The 23930-nt window shown below is 46.6% G+C and overlaps 1 protein-coding gene across 1 annotated transcript; it reads right to left on the bottom strand.

The window, feature by feature from the left end:
* Positions 1-812: 812 nt before the first annotated feature.
* On the bottom strand, positions 813-21999 carry LOC149336408 (uncharacterized). Its single transcript, XM_089552879.1, has 4 exons — positions 21940-21999; positions 16313-16788; positions 4917-5127; positions 813-2288 (listed from the first exon to the last, which is right to left on the bottom strand). Exons 2-4 carry the CDS (start codon positions 16786-16788, stop codon positions 1905-1907), a joined length of 1071 nt encoding a protein of 356 aa, XP_089409005.1. The 5' UTR covers positions 21940-21999; the 3' UTR covers positions 813-1904.
* Positions 22000-23930: the final 1931 nt, after the last annotated feature.

Genomic DNA, 23930 nt, shown 5'->3' with positions numbered 1-23930 from the left:
CGTCACCTGCCTGCAGCATGGAGCCGACGGCCCACGTGCAAGGAACGCATGCGCCGAGAGAGATGCGGGGCTAACCGCTTCCTTCGGCTGTTCGAATGAAACTGCCGTTTCATCTCTCAAAACGACGCGTGCAAGAGCAAAACCTCCTCTCGCCGCAGCTTGTGGCGCGAGGGAGAGAGAAAAGAACGCGAGCAGTCGATTTTTGTTTCTTGTTGAAAATCATTGGTCCCGAAAACGTTATGCCCAGTTACCTTTCTGGGACCAAAATCCATTAACTCGCTTTTGTTGCTGCTTAAAACTCCAGAAAAAACGTTTCTAGAGCTTTAGTGGGAGCACTGCCTTTTTGCTTGTGTTTCTATGTCTTGCCTCTATGGTCTGGGAACGTTTGAGAAACGTTGTACTGGGACTGGGACATTCCTTCCTTTCTAGGCGCACATGGGGAGGTCTTGTGCTTGTTGGGTATATATATATATATATATGTATGTGTGCAACACCTGTAGTTTATTAGAAAGCCTTACCAGCCCGATTAGACGAAATTCCGTCGGCGACCATCGTTCAGGCCGAGAGATATGTAGTGCCAAAAGATGGCGTTGCAACAGCCGCCGTCCAGCCGTCGAAGCGGTGAGTTGGGGCGTCGGCATGCAGTACAGATACCAGAGGCATACGCTTATTGCGCTGTTAAGGGTTCTCTGCTCTTCTTCTGTGAGAGATTGCTCCGTTGAGAAAACGACCCGTACGAAGAAACGAAGCACCAATAGGAAACACAGTCAATAAACAGACAGTGCACATGATTTATTTACTCTTGCTTCACATGACTTTACTGATGTGGGGTTACACTTATATACATACGGTTCTGTTCCAGCCGTTATTTTGAAGTATGAGCACATTTCGCGTAGAGTGAACTTGTCAGGGCACTGAAGGTGCTTTCATCTCAGGCCGTGGCTGCGTAGATATCGAGTGCGGCATAAAAGCCAGTTCGGAGGAGCAGACAGCAGCAGTAGCAGCCCCAAATAAACCCAACAGTTGTACAAATGCTCTATTGTACAATGCTCTGTTGTACTGCTCTCACCTCACAATTGCAATTTCGGCCACCGCTGGATCGTTTTTTTTCTTTTCTTGCCGGCAGTCTCTTACGGTACGGTAACAGATCATATCTTATATTGCCCTCCACTGCCCCCTCCCCAACTTTTGTTGAATTTGTAGTTTGAATTCCGACTAATTAAATCGAGTTTGTTCTGCAACTCTTGTTGCTCTTTTTTTTTTTGCCTATAACGGTTGCCCCGGCAAATTACTTCTCCATGGCATTGGCACCGGGAGAAAGTGGATTCAGTTGTCTGAATATCGATACGAAAAAATAGACATGACATTAATTCCAACGGTGGTCACCATTGTGAACCAGATGTCACTAACGTCATCATTTTAAGGATGCGAAGCTTAGAAAGCTCTTTTAACTTAAAATGTCTATATATTTTTAATTCTAACACAAAAAACCTGTATACAGTTCAGTAGGCGGCGTAGTGCGCGGCTACGGCTGCTTGATGACGATTTGGGAATAGGTTGGTTATATTAACTCTATGGGAATAGGCTAGTCGCAACCGAACATGACAGCGCGCATGCGCACTCTAGGCCCTCTATACAAAGTTTCGTGTTTGTATAACATGCTTCAGTTCTTCCGCAGCCTGTTCAAAACATGCCTACTGGCGACGTCTGCTTGAGCCCATTAGCGACACGCCTGCTTTTAGAGCTTTGCAAATATCTTTAACGATAGTGCCGAACAAAAAGCAACATTTTATTGGGTTTCCTTCCGCCCCTTCTTTTGTTCTAGCACCAATGGATGATCGATATCTGGAGTACAGACAAGCCTTTGTGAAATGCCGAGGGGAGCGAGAACTTTTGACTAACGGCTATTGATTTCCTCGACGCAGCGCGCTGGAAAACTCGCTGATGCAATTCTCACGATCCTCGTTTATGTATTGCGCTTCCATGCGCAATCTCTCTAATTCGTTCTGACTGTTTTCTAGCACAGCCGTAAGGTGGAACAGTGGTTGGCAGTCTCTGCACTGACCACAGTGCCTCGCGAGATTTCCTCGGCCAGTTCCTAGCGAGCAACGGTGCTGTCTGAGCCTCTCGTTCAAGCACACCGAAGTCTGGCCCACGTAGTGATATCCGCATGGCAGGGGAATTCGGTAGACTACGCCTTTCGCACAAGGCACGAATTTCGTTTCGTGGTTCGTGCTGCAGGTGGTGTCTGTTCTGCGCTCGGGTTCCATCGGTGATGGACGGCAAGCCTGCGTGGACCGGTTGAGGAGGAAGTTTAGAACAACATTCATGCGCCACAATCCACTCTAAACAGGAATACACCTATACGGCAGTAAAAACGCTGTAAGTTGTCCTCTTGTGCCCGAGACCTTTTGAAGTACAGACCTGCACAGATGGCACTGCTCCAGCGCGCACGTCCTAGTTCACGCCTTTGGTCGCTAGGATAGAAACAATACCGCCGATGTGGCGCTAATATACACCTGTTGGAAAATCGCCTCCTCCATAATTTTATTTCAAAGAGGACATTTTTATCGTTTGTCCATGTAATAATTATCATGAATTTATAAATGCTAGGAGCAATGGTACCGACGAAATGCAAGGGTGCAGCAGGGAAGACGGTGTTTTAGCTGTCCAGGAGCGGAAACAGTTGTCATTATGGCTGTTTTCATTGCTGACATTAAGAGAGTAGAGAAACACAAAGTAGATGTGTTTAAATAGCAAGCACGAAATAGCAAACGATGGTGATGATAATAGCAAACGAACAAGGCAACCGAGCGCCCTCAACGGCCAAAAAGCTAACCAAAGTTAGCGCAAGCTGCTCCGTATAGACCGCACCATCTGTGCAGGCCTCTAGTTCAGTAGGTATTGCTTGTGCCCTCCTCTAGAGGACAGTTCACTCCCTTCTTACTCCTTTCTGCTTAGATTGTACATCACATATTCGGGGAAATATTAAAGTACTGATTAGTACTGAAACCAAGCTGAAAAGAAAACAAGGCACACAGTATCGCGCGTTCAAAAGATCAACCTTACAGGCGAAGCTATTTCTAGACTACTCGGTTCCAAAACGCGAGTTTGCCATAATATTTTCTCACTGCAAAGAATATCGCTCCTAAATTTAGCCTCAGCCCCACCACTCCGTTCTCCCCCCCCCCCCCCCCCCCCATAGAAAAAAAATTACCGAAGACACTGGAAATTCTAAAGCGTGCTTGGCGAAAGCCTTAAGCCCCACCTCGATGGACACTTCCGAGGCGTACACGCGAAGCGCCTACGCGCACGGACGTACGCTGGAGATTGTCTGCGCATGCGCAAGGCAAGACGCGCGAGCGGGGCGCAGATATCTGTGCATGTCAGATATCGGCGCCTGCGCATGGGCGCTCGCGCGCGCGTCGGAAGCGGGGTCCGGTTTACAACAATGGGAGGACCGCGGGGCTCTCGGGGACTCTTTTCTTCATAGCGTTGTGTTCCCCGAACTTTTCTTCGCGGTTTAATTGGTCCTTTCAGCGCCCCCCCCCCCCAACCCCTTTTCTTCACGGCTTGACATTTTTTCAGTCGGCTCGCGAGGGGGAGCGAGCCAGCACCAGGGACATGGAGGGACATGCCACTTTCCGACGTCTGTCGCGGCGCGTGCTGGGCGCGCATGCGCTCCGCCCGTACGCTTGGGAAGTGTCCATCGAGGTGGGGCTTTATGGTCAACCCACTGACGCTTCCCCGAACCGCTTGGCGTGGAATCACTGGGCCGCTTCGGAGCCATGCGTCTCACTCACTCGACTGCAGCGAGACGTCTGGCGAAGGAGCGGCGGTGCAGCTGCCACCGCCGACGCGCGCGCGCTCGCTCTACCGTTACTGTGTGGCGTCATGGTTGCTATGCACAACTGCGCCCCCCACAGGCGCACCGGTTGCTCAGGAGGGGAGGAGGTTGCGCCGCTGCGCGGAGGAGAGGCCACAGTTGGCACAATTCCAGCGCACGGACACCGCGAGTATGAGCCATAAAAGCATGGAGGAAGAAAAACTTTTTACCGCCATGCATAAAAGGCTTTCGTCTTAGAATGCTCTATAACCAACTAGAGGAATGCATGCGGCTGTTCAAGTCTTGATTTTGTGCATGCCGAAGGAACAGCACAAGGAAGGCGGTCACTAAAGACGCCTTTTATGGCACTTGTAAGCACGCACCAGGCAGTATAGCGATTACGTATAGCGTGTTTGCTATTATTTTTCTTTAGCTTAAGCTTCTATGGTAAGCATGTCAGGTTCAAGGAGGGGTTATACTGGAGGTATATGTTGCAGAAGTAGCTTGCGCCGTCGTGGTTGCTGCGACGCGCGCCTTCTCTTTCAGTTTTTCTTGTCATCCATCTGAACTCCGTTTTGTCTGCGCGCGGCAGTAATGGATTTAGGCGACAGGCCCACGGGCCTCTCGCTCTTTCTTCCTTCGGTATCAGCTCACTTCATTACAAATTACTGATACTGGTACATATAAGGCGTGGGTTCGAACCCCACTCAAACCTATACTTTTGCCCGGGGTGTGGACGGACGGACGGACAAGCATCAGAGGAGAAAGAGGTGAAAATGTTAGCCGTCAAATTCAATCTTGCGTTAAGCGTAGCACAGAAGAGGCCATCACTTACAGGTAAGCCTGCACTTGCAGGTAAGGTTTAGGTGGTGTGAGATATGCGAATTCGTTTTCAGGTGCCTGTGACCTCGAGCAGTGTGAGGTAACTATCTGCCCTGTAGTTACTGTCGTTCCCCTCCTCTTCGTTCCTTTCATTTAGCCCATTTTTTGTGCCGCCGAGAAAAAGAAAACCTACTTGTTCAATATAATACATATGTGGATGTCGAAATAAACTCCGCTTTTGCATCGAGTTGCTCTTTCTGGTCCTTACCTCGAAGGGTTCCGCAAATTCTGGAAACGAGAAATGCTCCTCGGCTTCACGTTCAGTGCCGTCGCTTTGCTCCACCTTTTCCGAACCCAGCGCACGGCGTCCTTCAGCCCCGCTCGAATGAGAGTCGAAAGGGCGTTCATATGGTGTTGGCCTTCCACGGCATTCGCCACTGTGTCCCTGGCTGGCTCCGCCGCGCATCGATTTGCTTGCACTGCGTTTAAAAGAGAAAAGCGAGTTATACGTTAGATACTCTTGCCAACGCTACATTCTATAAAAATAATTTAACTTTTGCTATCAGCTACAGTTACGGCTGCAAAATTGCCTCAGCGGCCCCGCGAAATTATATGCATTAATGAAAAAAGTACAACAAATTCACAGGGACGCCTAATTATGGCATGTGTTGGCAATGCGATAGCATTAGATGGTGTTTATTCTTGTAACGGAAGTGACGTCGCTTCCTCTATAGTGACGTCGGCTCTTTCCAGCCAATGGGAATAATCCGGTCTGGTGACGTCATTTCGCTGCAGAGGATGGCCGAATTCTATGACCGAATACACATTTTTTTCCTCCGATGTGGGATCGCATTAAAACGCGTCTCATACCTCCATTCAGGTGCCACTCGTGACTACTGTTAAAAAAACAAAAACGGTAAACCTGAGCAGCTCCGTCCAAAGCACAGGAAAGACATTTGGTTTGGCTTTTCTTCTCTTATCGAAATAGCGCCGTAACAGTTTTCATTCAATCGCCATTTAAGGCTTCTTGTCGTTCTGAGTTGTGTGACGTGAAACGTAACCCGAGACATTTTTCAAAGGCATGTAAAAATTAAGTGCAAAGCATCATAGTCGCTGGCAAATTAACATTGATATGCTACAGTCTGTCAGACAGGCATTCTAGATATTCAGGGATTTTTTTTTTCGCGTCAGAAAACCGGAAGCAAATCATACCGCTGTGGCTGACAGAATCTACTACAAATCCACTCCACCATGGGAGATTCCCATAAACATGTGATCAACACTGTCCCCACTTCGATTTACTGATTAATCCGCTCTCGCCCTACCATAACCTTGCCGTCCCGGTTGGCTTAGTTTGTAGAGTGACTGCTCAGATCAAGCGGTGGTCCCGGGTTCAAACCTCGGACTAGGACGAATTTTTCTTTAACTACGAAGTCCCTGGGAAAGCTGTACAGCTTTCCTTTGTAGCCGTATTGGCGAGCTCGGATGGGTGCCTTGTAATTACTCTCTTATCACAAATCTACTCCACCTCGATCGAATGTTTTAGGAGAATCGCCCAAGGTGGAGTAGATTTGTAATAAGGGAGTAATTACTCCCTTACTACTCCACCTTGGGGGATTCCCCTTAACATTTGACCAACCTGTCTGTACGTATACGTCGGAATGCATGCTTCCAAGATTACTGTTTGGAGAAATATCATTTAATGTGTTCTGCAGCTTACGTTAAAAAAATTGGCCAGCCGCGATATAAACTGTAGTATGTGTGCTGGCGCCAAAATTTAAATAAGCGCCGCGCACTCTGAGATAAAGCTGCGAGTTCGTTATGGATACGTCTGCGAAATATCTACCAGAAATGATAATATTGCCCTCCTCGTTAACAAAAACCTGTTTTATGCTTAAGCATTTCTTTTAATGCCTTCCGCGTCTACCCCGTATGTCTGAGTCTTGTTTACATTGAGCTCCAGCACGTAAGAGAATCCGCTACCATGTTACAAAACAAAAAGACTCCTGATGTTCACCGGAAGCGGCCGCTGTGACATTTTGAAGCAGAGCAGTGTTGAGAAAGGGGTAAAAAGGGAAGCTGTCCTCCAGCGCACTCCCGTATAAGTTGGTCAAATGTTTAGGGGAATCCCCCTAGGTGGAGTAGATTTGTATGTGGTAGTAGATTGGCTTCGCTCTGGTGGATGTCAATGAGTAATTACTCCCGCAGAAAAGGGAGCGTACAAGAGGACAGCTCACTTTACTCCCACGTAAGCATATTTGTGTTTAGAGTGGTATACTGCAATTATAAATGGCACCAAATCTTGCTCCTAATATTCTCAAGAAAACGCTTTCACACCATTGTCCCTTGAAGCGCATTCACCTTATCGAAGACATTTTTTTTCTTTGTTCACAAATCTCTGAACAGGAGCAGAAGGTTACCTCCTGCTCCAAAGAATGCTTGGCATGTGTGAATGACAATGCGTGACAGAAAATACAATAATTTTGCATTAATTTTCGAGTGCAGCTAAGATCCGTCCTACAACCACTGCATATATATATATATATATATATATATATATATATATATAAAACGTTTCGACCAGGGTCTGGCCTTCGTCACTCTGACGAAGGCCAGACCCTGGTCGAAACGTTAGAATAAAGTTGTTTTTCTACCGTGTGTTAACCGAATTACGTTTATGTTCTACCGGATCCATCCGATCTTCACCCCCTTAATATACATATATATATATATAAATATATATATAAGTTCAGGTTATTTGTAAAACATAAATACTTCTTATGTAAGCAATTGTGCGCAGTGGCCGCTCGCGCGCACTTATTTTCGGACAATGCTTGGACATTAGCGCGCGAGCGGCGTGAACTTGATTACTTTTGTATTTTGTAAATAGTGTACAAAGCTCTCCCCTGTCCTTTCTTGCTGTCGCTCCCGTCTATACTTCTCCTCACTATCCTCTCCCTTTCCCTTTCATTTCCGCCGGCTGCAGCTCGGGTGCTTAACATATTAGATAGCAATTGCCGCGGCCGGCAACACTGTTTTGCTTCACTTTATTTATTTATTTATTTTTTTTAATAAACCACTACCACCACCACAGCCATCGCCGTAGCTGAGCGGTAGAGCACCGGACTCGTAATTGGGAGGTCGTGGGTTCGGATCCCACCGGCGGCATGTGGTTGTTTTTTCTTCTGCTTTTCTAATCAATTAGCTTTAAGCGATAACATATTGAGTAATATTGTAATTGATCAACACCACAAAATAAATAAATAATTAAAAAAAAATCCCCTGTGCCCCTTGGTTTCTGTGGCTGTTGGCTTCTCTCTCACATATATATATATATATATATATATATATATATATATATATATATATAGGTTGCGAAAGCGTGAAGTACTAGACTGCTTATAAGAATATATAGCGAAGTATACGCTTCGTTAAAGGAAACATATTTATTCAACTCGACGTTTCGATCGGAAGACCGATCTTCTTCAGGAGTGATTTTACATTGTTAATGCATCCCCTTTTTATAGGGGCGGGCACATAACAGGTAAGTGGGAAACACAAAGCACATAGCAGAAAAATACGCATAAAAATTATTAGAGGCAGTGCGACCCACACACACACACACACACACACACACACACACACACACACACACACACACACACACACGCGCGCGCGCACACGCACACGCACACGCACACGCACACACACACACACACACACACACACACACACACACACACACACACACACACACACACACACACACACAAAAGTGCAAGGAACAGGTACTCAGTCAGAAAATACAACGTCCAGATGCAGCCTCTGCTTTGTTAAGCACCACAGGCTTGCTTATTGACAGTCGTGTCCAGCTGGGAGGTGCTCGACAGGTGCGTGGCCGTTCAACAACTTTCGTAGAAAAATGCGAAAACTTGTTCCTTCTCCTGGCCGCGAGAGCAAAAAAAATATAAAATAGGACCCTCCAACAGAGAGAGCAGACAACAGAAAAGAAGAAAAAAGAAGAAAAAGAAAAAAAGAGAAAATGAAAAGAGCTAGGAAGAAACCTCGAAAAAAAAAGTGAAATAGGTAAAAGAAAACCTTTAAAGTAGTGCTTTTTCTTCGCACCCAGCAATAGTGCACCCACCCCTGGTTGAGGGGAAGTATTGGAAGGAATGTAAAAAAAAATATATAAAAAAATGTGAGCTTACATAGTAAAATTAAAAAAATATATATATAAATAAAAAAGAAATTGTGTGGCATTCGCGTGACCACAAGGTGAGCACACCCGGGGGGGGGGGGGGAACGGCACAGGTGTGGCACAGGTGCGGCATGCAGAAAGGGGTATGACCTCAGACGACTTAGTCAGTGGTGCTTTGTTTAATTTCGTAGGCCCCTGACCTCGGAAGAGAGGTGAGGGTGCCGTAAGTTTCATTAATGCCATTTTGCACTGTGTTAAATTTAAAAATAAAATATGATTCTCGTTGCTCGCGCTCACGAGTGTTTTTGAAGCCACTCTGTAGTATTGTTACTTTAAGTTTGTCAAACTCGTGACTTTTCTCCCGGAGGTGTTTCGAAAGAGGGAGGTTGGGGAGGGATTGGGTATGTGAGCGGTGGTTATTAAATCTGAAACGGAAGGAATTGTCTGTTTGGCCTATGTATTGCATTCGACAGTCGCCACACTCGAGCATGTACCCCGAGCGGTACTCCCAATCTCAGGAACAGTGGACACCCAAAACTGGTAGGGACAGACATCTAGACCTATATATAAAAGCGGTACAAAAGGAGATTCTTCAAGCTTTTGGGACACGAAAATCTGGGCCACCTAACCTCACAAAAAAAGAGCGTAACGCCTTAGGCTCACATAGCAAACGAACCGACATTGTCATTAAGCCCGCCGACAAAGGTGGAGGCATAGTTATTTTAGACACAGATAACTACATTCAGGAGGGCAACCGCCAGCTCAACAACCCAAAATTCTATACTAAACTCCCATCAGACCCGACCGCTAAGCAAAAGAACATCGTAGAGCAAACTATAAAAAAACTAACAGATGAAGGTGAATTACCACCGCGAGTAGGTAAAGCGCTCACGCCAAGAAATTCCTCCGCGGGGCGCTTCTACATGCTTCCGAAAATACACAAACAGAATCATCCAGGGAGACCGATTGTTTCTGGTATTGGCACAATAACAGAACCGATCTCAGAGTATATCGATTCGCTCATCAAACATATACCTCCGAAACATCCATCTTACATACGCGACACTAATCACTTCCTGAAAGAATTATCGAATGTCACCTTCCCTCAAGGCGCTTTCCTAGTTACCCTGGATGTGGTATCACTTTACACTAACATCCCACATGACGACGGAATTCAGGCAATGGTTGGATCATATAAAGAATACAAAATTCTAGACACCCCTAGTCCAAGTGCCGTCGAGACACTTGCAAATTTGGTCCTTAAACTTAACACCTTTGAGTTCAACAACTCATATTATCTTCAAACTAGCGGTACAGCTATGGGCACAAAAATGGCTCCAAATTACGCCAACATATTTATGAACAAAATTGAATCAGACTTTCTGTCCTCATATCCAACAAAACCAGCTTTTTACAAACGCTTTCTGGATGACATATTCATAGTTTGGACAGAAACCGAGGACGAACTCATCCATTTTATCGCCTCATTCAACAAAATCCATCCCAATATCTCTTTCACACACACCTACTCAACCAATAAAATTAACTTCCTGGATGTTCTGGTTCGAGTAGAAGGAATTACATTAATCACTAGTGTCTATAAAAAACCCACAGACAACAGTATCTTCATTTCAACAGCTGCCACCCACGCCACTGCAAAATTTCAATCCCATACTCACAGGCCATCAAATTCAAACGAATTTGCTCACGATCGGAAGATTTTCACGGAAATGCTAATCGCATGCGGGACACTCTAAAAAAACATTACCCGTCTTCTATAATCAACGATGCCATTAAAAAGGCAGAAGCAACTAATATTAATCATGTCATTAAGGAATCTCAGCCATCATCACAGCGCTGTAATCTCATACTAACCTTCACAAATAATCTCCCGAATATTAACAACATCCTAAAAAAAAACACTTTAATATCATAGAACAGAGTGACCGTCTTTCAAATATTTTCGCAACGGTCCCCCAAGTAACATATAGGAGACCAAAAAATCTGCAAAACCATGTTGTCCATTCGACAGTCAATACACCGAGAGCTGTAGGTTGCACACCATGCAAAAAAAGCCGATGTCAAGTCTGCAAACACATGGAAACCACGGCACTGGCTAAAAGCACCCATTCAAATTTCAAGCATTCTATCCGGGATGGTGGTGTGACATTTTTTTTGAACATCCTTTCTGTTAGGCGTTCAGTACATCCTGGGCCAAGGCGACGAGGGCGCTTTGTAGTCTCAGATCCAGGGAGGCGAACCAGATGGGCCACGGTGGGGGTGGGGGGAAAGGATAGGCGGGGGACTGGAAGGCTGCGTGGCACTGTGTAAGGCAGTGTTCTATGTCTGCATATGTGTGTGGACAGTTTGGGCACTGAGGTGTGGAAGTGTACCAGTATAGGTAAAGTTTGGCTGGTGTATGTAGGAGATTGAACTGTATTCGGCGAAGAATGCGAGCTTCACGGATCGATAAGGATGGGTGCGGTGGTGGTAAATCAGCTAAATCCAATTTCTGCTGCGCGTAGTATGCGTCGACAGTACGTTTGTAAGCCCTGACCGCCTGCTCCGTCGGTGGGCTCGTCCATGGGATCCCCGGCGCCCGGTGTATAGTTTCGCAGGCAAGCTGGTGAGCCAGCTCATTGCCGGGGATGCCCATGTGACCAGGGATCCACCGAAGGGTCACCGGTCGTGAGCTTAATGCTAAGAGGGCGGCATCTAAGGTCGATCGGGTAGGGAAAGGGAGGGCTCTTTCATGAAAGGCACGCAGAGCTGCCTGCGAGTCTGTATAGACAACGTATTGGGGGGCGGGGGTTAGGGTGGCAAAGTGTGTAATGGCATCGGCGATACCGTGTATTTCTAGGGCGAGCGTGGAGGGTGGGGAGGTGTATGGACCGGTTTTGTGAGTGCTGGTTGTAGAGAGGGAAGGGTGGAGGAAGAAGGCTGCTGTGGAGCCCGCGGTTTCCGTGAGACAGGCGTCTGTGTAGGCCACCGCCGCAGCGTCCAAAGGTGGCTTGTGGTTGTATGCGTATGCCTGGCGGCGGCCTGCGTGTGTGTGTGCGAACATGTTGCGTGGAATGGGTGCGAGGCGGAGGTTAGGGGGATAGATCGGAGACTGCGGTGGGTCTGGGAAAGAGATGGGTGCGTAGGGAGTCTGGGAAAGTATCCACCGTCCAGCTGGTGTACTGGACAGGCGGATGATTTGTCTCTCCCGGTGCAGGTTAAGGAGGGCTTGAAGAGGGTGGAAGAGGCCTGTTCTGTACAGGGTGTCTGTAGAAGCCTGAGGGGGGAGTCCTAGTGTTGCTTTATATAGTGTATTGAGGGTCCGGGTTAGTTTGTCTTGTTGTGTACTTGTAAGTGGGCAGTAAGGTATGTAGTACAGGAATTTGTTCAGAGCCAGCGCTTGAGCAAGGCGGCTGGCGTGTGTCTCGGAGAGGCCGGCATGTTTTAAAACTACGCGGCGCAATAAGTGTGTTACTGAGTGGCATGTGCGTATGGACTGATTGATTGCAGCGGTGAAAGTGTTGGAGTTGAGTGGCATACCCAGGATGCGACAAGATTCGACGCGGGGAATGCGCTGTCCGGCAAGGGTGAGGGAGATGGAGGGGTTCATTGTCCGTTGATATTTACTGCGTGTTATGAGTAAAAGTTCTGATTTCTCCGGAGCGGGTTGCAGGCCCGCTTGGGAGAGGTGTGAGGAAGTGGTGGTAAGTGCATTTTGTAGTGTGGTTTGGACCTCTCCCGGTGAGCCAGTGGTGACCCACAAGGTGAGATCGTCTGCATAAAAGACGAAATGAAGGTTGGGAATATCGGCTAAGGCCCGGGCGAGTGGGACCATGCCTAGGTTAAAGAGGATGGGAGAGAGGACGGCACCTTGTGGAGTGCCACGAGTGAGTGGGATTGGGTTAGACAATTTGTCGAGGTAGCGGATACGGGCAGAGCGGTGGAAGAGGAAAGCTCTTATGTAATTGTGCATGCTGTGTCCGCACTGTGTATCAGCTAGTATGGTGAGGATGTGGTCGTGTGATATGTAGTCGAAAGCCTTGCGTATGTCAACGGTTACTAAGGCTTTGACCTGCGCAGCGTCTGAGGCATTTGAGTTAAAGAAAGTGTGTTGAAGGAGAAGGAAAAGGTCTTGGGTGGATATTGCTCGGCGAAATCCAATGAGGGTGTGGGGGAGATAGTCGGTGGCTTGAAGATGGGAAGTGAGGCGGGCAAGCACCATGTGCTCCATGAGCTTGCCCGCGCAGGAGGTAAGGGAAATAGGACGGAGGTTACTGATGCTGGAGGGTTTATTGGGTTTCGGTATGAATGAAACCAGGGACGATGTCCAGTCCACTGGCAGGGTGCCAGAGGTCCAGGAGTCGTTGATGACATTAAGAAGAAATGTTTTGGCTTCGGGGGGAAGGTTTTGTATGTGATTTTGTCTGCACCGGGGGCAGAGTGTGTGTTACAACGCGCGAGTGCTGTGTCAAGTTCTGTGTGCGTGAAGGGGATGTCTAGTGCGAGAAGGGCTGGACCATGATATGGTGAGTTTAAAGAGGATTGTGAGGGTGGGAAATAAAGTTGCTCGAGGTCAGTGAAAACCTCTGTGGGAGTATGGGAGGCGAAGAGGCGTTCAAGAGTGGGTGTGGAATGAGGTTGAGGTCCGAGAAGAGAGCGGAGAAGGTACCAGGATGATTTTTGATGTAAAGTTCCGTCTAAGCGGTCGCATGTTCGTGTCCAGTGTTCGGTGTCGAGTGTCTTGCAGTGGGAGATAATGTCGTTGCGGATTGCTTGTATTCTGTCGCGGAGCTGTGTGTTGTGTGGTTGTGTAGCTAATGTGCGTTGGAGACGTTTTCTCCGCTTCCACAATCGTAGAAGGTGAGGATCAGGGTTGTCACGGGGAGTAGGATTAGAAATTTCACGTGTTGCCCGTGACTGGGTGTTTCTGAGATCATCGACCCATGAAGCGTAGTCGGAGGGGTTAGATGGGGGTGGGGGTAAGAACCGGCGAAAGTCTGACCACGAAGTGTGTCGCACCTTCGCCCTGCGTCGGGGATGTTGTGTGGGAATGTTGATGACAAGGATGGAATGGTCGCTAAGTAGGTATGTGTCAGTATTGTGCCAAGTAACATGTGGAATGCATAGAACGAAGGTCAGGTCGGGTGTGGTGTCTCTGTGATAGGAGGAACCCTGTCTAGTGGGGCGTAAAAAGTCATTCAGCAAAGAGTAGTGTCGAGAGTATATATGATCGTGGAGCAAACGCCCTGCTTTTTGTGTGGTTGTGTAGCCCCACTGTGTGTGTGGTGCGTTGAAGTCGCCTGCCACAAGGAGCGGGGAAGTGATGGTTTGGAGGAAGTCGAAAAGGTGGGGTAGAAGGGAATGCTGTTTGGGGGGGTTGTAGAAGTTAACGAGAATGGTGGGAGGGGATGTAGGTGCAAGGAAGAGCTCGACGGCAACTAGATGCTGCGCGAGTATATCAGGAATTTGGAGCACTGAGAATTTGAGGTCTCTTCGGATATATGTTGAGACCAGCGGTGTTCGATCCGTAGAACTCGCATGAATCGCTTTGTATCCCGGGAGGGTGCGTTCGCCTCTGGTTTCCTGGAGTAGGAGACCAGAGGGGGGTGTGGAAGGGTGAGGAGATGCTGGGGAAGGGGCGTACGTGCCGTGCGGATGCATCGGCAGTTCCACTGGAGAAAGCTATGGAATGGGGGGCATGTCATAGTCTGTGCCGTCCGTCCCCCCCCCCCCCCCCCCCGGGTGTGCTCACCTTGTGGTCACGCGAATGCCACACAATTTCTTTTTTTATTTATATTTTTTCTTTTTTTTACATTCCTTCCAATACTTCCCCTCGACCAGGGGTGGGTGCACTATTGCTGGGTGCGAAGAAAAAGCACTACTTTAAAGGTTTCCTTTTACCTATCTCACTTTTTTTTGGAGGTTTCTTCCTAGCTCTTTTGATTTTCTCTTTTTTTTCTTCTTTTTTTCTTCTTTTCTGTTGTCTGCTCTCTCTGTTGGAGGGTCCTATTTTATATTTTTCTTGCTCTCGCGGCCAGGAGAAGGAACAATTAAGTTTTCGCATTTTTCTACGAATGTTGTTGCACGGCCACGCACCTGTCGAGCACCTCCCAGCTGGACACGACTGTCAATAAGCAAGCCTGTGGTGCTTAACAAAGCAGAGGCCGCATCTGGACGTTGTATTTTCTGACTGAGTACCTGTTCCTCGCACTTTTTTTTTGTGTGTGTGTGGGCCGCACTGCCTCTAATAATTTTTTATGCGTATTTTTCTGCTATGTGCTTTGTGTTTCCCACTTACCTGTTCTGTGCCCGCCCCTATAAAAGGGGATGCATTAACAATGTAAAATCACTCCTGAAGAAGATCGGTCTTCTGATCGAAACGTCGAGTTGAATAAATATGTTTCCTTTAACGAAGCGTATACTATATATATATATATATATATATATATATTATACGCAGACTTCTCAGTCACATCGGTCCTTGGACTTCGAGCTAAATTCTTTGAAACATCAGAATATCTAATAAAAAATATCATAATAACCAGGGAATATCAGAAAAATACAGTGTATCTGCTCGCGTTTCAAAAGTTGCCTGTTTGGCGCTGGTTATTAGAGCTTCTCCAACGGAACCAAACACCATGCGAACCACTGTGACTGTCACGTCAAGAAAAGCACCAATGTAAGGGAAACTGCTGCTTGCTGTGAAAACAACAATACAGGCCTCTGCTGCTACTTCGAAATGTTGCTACAAAATGCTGCCACATAGTTACCTGAAAAAAACTGAGCCAATAACAAAGTGCACCCGCATTTCTTCGTTTCATCTTATAGACGATCAACCAGGTATAGCCCCTCTCTCTTAGTTCTTTGCCTAGCTTTCAATAATGAACTCGCCCAATATTGTTGTGTTGTCCTCAAGGAAATTATGGCGCGTACCCACTGCGGGGGATATGGGCCAAGACACAGGCGACGACTGACAGGGGCCCAAAACGTAAAAAAATAAATAAAATCAAAAATTATAAATGTAATAACTTAAACAACAACAGTAGTAATAATAATAACAATAAGTTAATTAATTAAAAGAAATTTACAATTGTTGATTTAAATAAACAAATCAAACACTGTGAGATGATTGACTGAAAGGAAATAAACGTGTCTTGTTCAGGAAGCTTTGGCTACAGATAAATTTTGAACATAAGAAAGAGTTTAGGATGGCAGCCGTTTAGTATATGAAAGGAAAGTTTGAATGGCGGAGAGCACAACCCACTTACTGAGCCCAAGCGAGGCAGCACCAAGAGAAAGAACAACCCCAGCAGACAGACTTAGACCGAGCTGTCGTAACAATGTGAGCAGTATATGTTTCGTGATTCGCAATGTCTCATAGCTCTCGAGAAGAACGATTGTTCGAATGCTAGTGCCACAGGTTCTAAACGGAATTCTCTCTATCGTTAAACTTGATGGTGTCTCACCTTGTCGAGTTGATGGCTTCGCATCTTGAATGGTGCGCAATTATACTCCTTCGCGGGAAGCGTTCTCCGCATCGAGGACACTGCGCTTGGGAGAGCATACAGTCCCGTGAAAGGTGCTTCGAGAGGTCGAGGAGTTTTCCACCGAAAGCGCATCCAGCACGGCTCCCGGTGTCGTTCGGGCAGTACACATCTCGTTCAGCCAGGTCTCTTAGCGAGCATTCAAGTTTTAAGACATCGGATTCCTTGAATCTTTCTCTATCTATAGGACATTTGGGGGTGCCTTTCAAGATCACTGTCTTGCAAAACTCACACACGCTGTGGCTGCACGGGAGGAGGAACACCAGTGATGGCACGACGCCACAGAGTTTGCACACTTTAGTCACAGGCAGACTCTCCTTGAAGGTGACGGTGCACGATGGCAAAATCTCGTGGAATCCCAACAACTTATACCTTCTGCCTCGAGTGGACGAAGTCATCTGAAAAGCAGGAAAAAAATTGTACATTACAAGGCATTGCGTGCGAGATTCCTACATTACTGGGTGATACGAAAATTACTGCCCGGTATACTGGCGCAGTACGCAAGAGTATTTCGATCGTGAAAATTTTCTCAAGCACGCCAACAAATACTTCTCACTCACATACTTATTGGCCGTGCAAAAGCCCATAGATATATGTCAGCACGAACAAAAAAAAATACTTCATATTATGGACCTTCAATGTGATATGCAGCATGTTCTGTAATGATAGCATTGAGAACTGCTTCTGGCCCACTTCAGTTCAGTTCAGTTCAGTTCAGTTTTATTCCTTAAAGTCCCCCTTTTCAGGGGGTGTTACATAAGGGGTGGGAATACACTTGAAAATGTGAAAAAAAAAAAAAAAACAGCAGTGATTAACATTGAAGATGACCTGTTACACGCGCTTGAAAAACAGATGGCGAAGCGACGACGACGATGTCACAGGGAAGGCCGTTCCAGTCTGAAGCTGTTCGAGAAAAGAGCGATGCAGAAAAAGTAGTAGTGTGCGATGGTGGGCGTGCAACTTGCAGTGGATGACTGGTGCGGTGAGATATGCGTGCTGCGGCTGTGATGTACGGTGCTTGAGTCAGGGAAGAATAAAAAAACTTGTGAAAAAGAGCGAGGCTAGCGATGCGGCGACGAAATGAAAGGAGTGGCAATCCGGATTTCACTTTCAAAGTTGAAACACTGGTGTCGTACGAGTATGAGGAATGGATGAACAGGACGGCACGATTTTGAACAGATTCCAATGCAGTGATTAGATATACTTGGTGTGGGTTCCAGATGGCAGATGCATATTATAATTTCGGTCTTACCAATGATTTGTACGCGAGCAGCTTTACCTCAGGTGGGGCAAGACGGAGGTGACGCTTCAGGAAACCTAGAGTTTTATTTGATGCTGAAATGATGTTACTGATATGAGCGCGCCATGAGAGATCAGGAGAGACGGTGATTCCCAGATATTTATACGATTATGTTAGCTCATTCGGTGCATTATAAACAGAGTAATAAAAGCGATAAGGGTTACGACGACGAGAAAAAGACATGAGTTTGCATTTAGTAGGATTAAGGGACATCAACCAATTATTGCACAAGTTTAATAAACTGTTAAGATCTGCCTGAAGGGTGTGTTGATCATCGCGATTGTTAATGGTACGGTAAATGACACAATCATCGGCGAACATTCTAATGTTGCAGGAAACATGCATGGGCAAGTCGTTAATATATATTAAGAATAGAAGGGGACCATGGACAGATCCTTGTGGGACACCGGATGTTACTGGGACGGACTTAGACAGGTGGCCGTTAACATAGACAGACTGCGAACGATTAGTTAGAAATTCTTCAATCCATTTTAAAATATTAGCGTGTAGGTTGAGCTGCGAAAGTTTTAGTAATAGTCGGCGGTGAGGGACCTTGTCAAAGGCTTTCGCAAAAACTAGAAAAATGGCATCGGTCTGCACGTTACGGTCAAGGTTAGCATGTAAGTCATGAAGGAAGAGTGCTAGTTGGGTTTCGCATGAGAGGCCCTTGCGAAATCCGTGTTGTAAAGGATGGAAAAATTCGTTTGCGTCAAGGAAGTTGATGATTTGTGAGTCTATGACGGTGACATGTGTGAAATAATGAATATGAAACGTCCCTCAAGAGAACTTTGGCATTTCTATGGAATTCTTACAGTGTGCACTTTGCTAACTGCGCTGTGCAATATCCTTCTGAAGGCACTGTGGCAATACCGTCGGAGCTTCTTTGGAGACGACTTTGATAACTGCTGTGAGAACACTGTGGGTTTCGCATTGTGGTCTAACAAGGGAAGGGTTATGGATAAGGACAGGCGCGGTAACAGTAGCGCCAAGGGCAAAGTGCGTATAAGCTCGATCACATTTATTGCATCGAGGGGAAGGAATTAATTTATTAGGAGAGGAAAAGTGCAATATTTACACACGATGGCCTCAGCATCTCATCGCTCGGTTATCAATGCCAACGCTAGGTGTGCTGTTTTGCGGTGGTGTGCCTGACTAGAAATCAGTAGCTGTAGGTAACAAAGCCAGAGTTTATTCATTCAAATAATTAGGGTTCATATTTTGTAAATCCCGCTTGTCATCATCTTTACCCGGCGATTAGAAGAAGGCAAGAAATATGCTAATACACAAAAAAGGAGATATCGCATTGTCCTCTATAATTACCTAAGAATATCTCGCATGAACAGAGCTTGCGAAACGCTCTACCACATCATCCCTAAGCACCTAACAAACCTCCTTGATACTGAAACCTTTTATCGTCAAACCAGCGCTGATTCCAGCGCGGAATATAAATAATCGCAAAGCTTGCAGAGCTTGTGCATGATCTTGTATTTACCAACAATAACTGTAGACTGATATAATATATTCGACCTTTTTAAAGCATTTGATCGCGTTGCCAAGGCAAATTAACAGCATGATTACGATTTCACCGGAAGTAAAAAAATATTATATTGGGTTACGAATTTGTTAACAAACCGGACACAGCACTTTTCCAGCGTATGCAACTAGCGACAGTGCCTCTCACATCAGGTGTCTCCCAATGGTTCGTGCAGGAGCCGTTTTTTTTTTATTTTCACTCATTACATTACGAATAATATTGATTCCATCATTAAACCTTCATCAATGATCGCATAATCTGCAAGACAATCAACAGTAAACAAGATCGTATTTCTCTTAACCATTCAGTGGACAAGCTAAACCGACTGGTGCAAAAAATGGCAAATAAAGATAAACACGAGTAAATCAATTAGTATAACGATAACAGAAAAACCGACTACATGATTTTCCATACTTTATTACTGGCGGAATACTGAAGAAAGTTCGTCAGCATAAGTACTTAAGCATCACACTAACTTCTGATCGCATATTGAACGCGCACGTTGTTAACGTGCCACCCCAGCGGGCGAGAGAAAAAAAAGATGCACGAAGTTTCACTATAATGAGCGCATGTTAACGCACTACACAGGACATCTACAGCGAAACAATCAGGCATCGGACTGCCGTGTCCATAAAAAAAGATGAGGGTCGGGGGACATACCATTTTCTTTGTGCCAAGCAAAGAAATTTTTTATACAGACAGTAAAACATTTCAGACGTTACGCACATTCTCAAGTCACCTTCGACTTTCCAGTACAGTTTCAAAACGCATTCGAATCGAAACACTTTCACGGTGTTTTAAGCCTGCGAATAATGTACCCACTTGAAATATGTTCCCACTCGCCATTAAATATCGGCCGCCAGTATTGTGTGAGGGAATACAAAACTGCCTCCGTCAGGAGCCCTGCACTTATGAAGAGCACAATAATAAAGACAACCAGACAACAGCTAGATGCATGCCACGGCGATAGTTCTTTTATATTAGACCGTTTTTAAGCATGAAATGCTTTTAGCTCCCGTTGTCGGCAGTGTGGTGACGTCACGCCGAGACCGAGAGCCATCATCCGGGCTCTGAAACGAGAACATCCGGGCACCGTACGAGACTTCACGAGATTTAACGAGACTCTCTAAGCTCTCCTACGCGACCGGCATGCAAGCGCCGGTTGGTCTCCAAACGAGTCACAAAAAATAACTGCTGCCAGTGCCTTCTCAATGTTTATCAAGATATCAGTCGAGCTGTGCGTTTGATAATGCACGGAATTATAATTTCCGATTTCTAATAACACGTGCAAAAAGCACATACAGTCAAACCCGTTTATAACGAATAGCATGATTCAACGCGAATAGTTCGTTATATGAAGTATTTCGTTATAACCGAACCCGCTTTTAACGAACCTTTAACAAACCTCAGTTCCAAATTCGTTATACACGAGTTCGTAAGCCGGATTTCCTCTGATGGCTGACTTGTTTTTCAAGATGGTGCTTAACGTGCTCCTCGGAATCTTGAAGTGCGCGGCAACGTCAGCCTTTAATCATCTCAAGTTTGTAGGAAAGCGGCACGGCACGCCGCTGCTTCGTCGTAATCTTGCAGGATGTAGCGGCAGAATGTGTCGGCAGCAAAGTAGGGACGTCCGGAAGCAAAGAAAGCTGAGAAGACGCGGGAAAGCGTCGCAGGGCCGCGCATGCGCAGTGGAGGGAGCCCTAAGCTACTGCAGAAAGAGCCTCCCGGGCCGATTGCCCTGCATTTCACGAAAGCGCGGCGCGGGGGCAGGCAGCGGGGCGTCGCGACATGGAACCGGCGCAGTACCGCGTTGGCGGTCCTTTGACGACCAATTGCACGCGATAGCGGCGATCGCGGCGATTGCGGCACCGATTGCGGCACCGAGTGCGGCCCGGAAATGGCTGCCTAGAGATACTGGATGCGGGCACAAAGGCGCGTTGGCGGGCGTTTGGTGAGCGATCGCGCGCGCTGAGAGTTCGCTGTATCCAATGTGTAATTCGTTATAAAAAAATACATTTCATATGGATAACGATATCACAACTTCGAGTGTTCGTTATAAGGAATAATTCGCTCTATCTGAGTTCGTTATATTCGGGTTTGACTGTACATGCCACGATACACTTCGTTGTCATACGTGATTTCTTAGGGGCTTCGCGCATCGAAGCAAAGCCGCGCAGGTGCACAGGGGCCCGGGGGAGAAGCGCTGCGTTCAAAGGGCAAGGCATCGCGCCGAACGGGTGGTGGCGTTCCTCCCTTCCTTTACGGTGCGGTTCGGGTGTCCACCGAGATGACATTAGGCCCGTAAACATTTCATGCTTACTCTACTCTCGGTTACGGGAGAGGCAGAGATTTTTTTAATATATAAAGTTGTTGTCAAGCACAATGACTTCTACTTTTTCGTGTAGGCTTTGGATGGATAATGACTGATGTTAACTGCAGGCCAATTAACTTGTCCATCCTGGATCCGCAAATTGTGGTACACGATGAGAATGCAATTCTTGCCTCAAAACTTTCCCTACAGTCATGCACCCCGCTATTAAAGCCGAAAGTAGCCGACGTGGAAAAAAAAGGGGGCGGAGGGGGGGGGGGGGGGGCAATTATTATGCTTCAAACCTGGGAGTTCTAAAGGTTCCAGTTTGAATCGTGGACACCACCAGAGTTAACTGCCGACTTCCCGCGAACATCTCTCACTGAATCCTCTGAGCACATACTCACCTTTATGTCTGGAAAGGTCCGCAGTCAGTTCGAAACTGAAGCTTCTCGCCTGAATGTGCCTCACACTTATAGTCGGTACGAAAAGAGCAAGGGTGACTCAGAACAGAATCAGCACTATCTGGAACTTTACCCGCTATCATTCACGTTGGAAGAGAGCAATAACGCTGAGATAAGTGCTGCGTCGTGACCATTATCTTTCGCAGCTGCGTCTGCATTCTATCTTTTTCACCTCCTTTTGGTTCTTGCTATCTCGACACACTACTATCTATTCAGAGTGTGGGCAATCGGAGGATATCGAATGACGGCGAAGATTTCTTGGTCTGCTGACGTCAGTGGGTAGAGTTGTGAGTCTTACGGCGTTTCCCTGTCCATATATAGCAAGCCTGCAATGCTGATATCTGCTGCGACGTCACATCGAGCTGCCCACTGACGCCCTGTATGGAGGTTGCACTCGGGATGAACCAGTGGCAACAATGCGTGCGGATGCGACAAATTCACAGATTCCTGTACAGACGAATAAGTTGCTTGCATTAATTAAAATGCAACCCAGAAGTGCGTGAGGTAAAACTTTCATTAATTGAAGAAAATTGTGTCCCTGTATAGTGCTACCCTCTACCCAGCAAACCACAAACCTCTCAGAGACGTCTAGCTAGACGTCTCTGAGAGGTTTGTGGTTTGCTGGGTTCTCTCAGTATGGGTCTATCATGTACCGTGTCGAACGGAAGTGGTTCCCCGAATGGCTGCGAGCAATGAAATATTCACACAAGATGTCTCCACTCCAGCATTGCTTTCTAACTCTTACAAAGCCTAGAAACTGATATCGGCCCTGTAAATGCATTCCTTTCGAAAGAACCGTGGTATCTCCATCTATCTACAAATAAAATTTGCTTCGCCTTTTTAAGTGTAATCTCCTTGAAGTGCATCCTCAGCAATGAGGTTCTTTCATAACAAAAATTATCTTTTGGACTTCCTTATAGGAAATCAATTTTCTCTCATGTAGGCGTCTGAGTAACAAAAGTCTCAGTGGTGAAAGCTTCAAAGTTATGCCGGATTCATAGAGGAAGCAACGCAACGAGTGGGGATACTTGGTTCAAATTCTCCCCACCCGAACAAATCTCTCTGTGAAATATTATATGAAATGATTAGTTTTAAATCGGACAATCCTATACATGTAGTTCGTCTATACATATACTCGCCACTGACCGAACTCCATGTGGCGCCAGTTTTCACGACGTGCGCGCAAAAATTGTGACGCAGCCGATTGTCGTACAGCGTTCCAGGTGGTGCCATGCGACTTAATTCTCGTTGCGTATAGCTTACATATGCTAGTCAAGTTGGAAGCTAGCTTCCCACAGGGATTCGAGCCGACGACATATGCACCCTCAACTGTACGCGTTCCCAGACTTTCGTATCAAAACTGTGACGCAACTGTTCGTCGTACAGCGTTCCGAGTGACGTCATACATGGCGCCACCGGAGGCGGCGCAGTCAGTGGAGTGCACTGCCTGCAGCGCCCCCATTTCAATACTTTCGCGTTCCCCCACGTAAGCGGTCTTAAGTGCCTGTGCCATTTAAAAAAATGCATTGTAATATATCCCCCCGCTTTTGTGGTGAGGGGATAATTGCCTGGTACTCTGCATTAGGGCAAGCATTTTATAGCGAACCTCGAAGACCCTTTTCAGGGACCATTGAAGGGGAGAAGCGGGCCTTGACCATTTTTACCGCAGCGGTGGCTTGAGCACCCGCCTCGCATGAGGGTGGTGCGGTGTTCGATCCCGGGTACCCACCAGCGATGCAGTGGGTACAAGCTTCCCATGGCCTTGTGCTCTGATTAGTAATCAGGGTGAAATTCTTGGGCAATGGGTCTTCGATCCCACCTTCAGTAGAAGAAAAAATACCTTGCGCCATGGCGTTCTTTGGACGCAGATGCCCTTGCGCCATAAAAATTCCCTATCATCATCAACATTTTTATTATTAAAAATATCATGATGA

Source organism: Amblyomma mixtum, chromosome 7 (genome assembly GCF_055824585.1).
Source record: "Amblyomma mixtum isolate Tamu chromosome 7, ASM5582458v1, whole genome shotgun sequence".
In the NCBI taxonomy this organism is placed as follows: Eukaryota; Metazoa; Arthropoda; class Arachnida; order Ixodida; family Ixodidae; genus Amblyomma; species Amblyomma mixtum.
The sequence above is the reverse complement of the archived record's forward strand: the minus strand, read 5'-3'. Positions and strand labels throughout refer to the sequence as shown.

Coding starts and splice junctions, on each gene's coding strand:
- LOC149336408 (XM_089552879.1), bottom strand. CDS start 16,788: ATGACTTCGTCCACTCGAGGCAGAAGGTATAAGTTGTTGGGATTCCAC. Junction 5,128..16,312: donor GAAGCCATCAACTCGACAAG/GTGAGACACCAT, acceptor TTTTAAACGCAG/TGCAAGCAAATCGATGCGCG. Junction 2,289..4,916: donor AATTTGCGGAACCCTTCGAG/GTAAGGACCAGA, acceptor CGGTCCACGCAG/GCTTGCCGTCCATCACCGAT.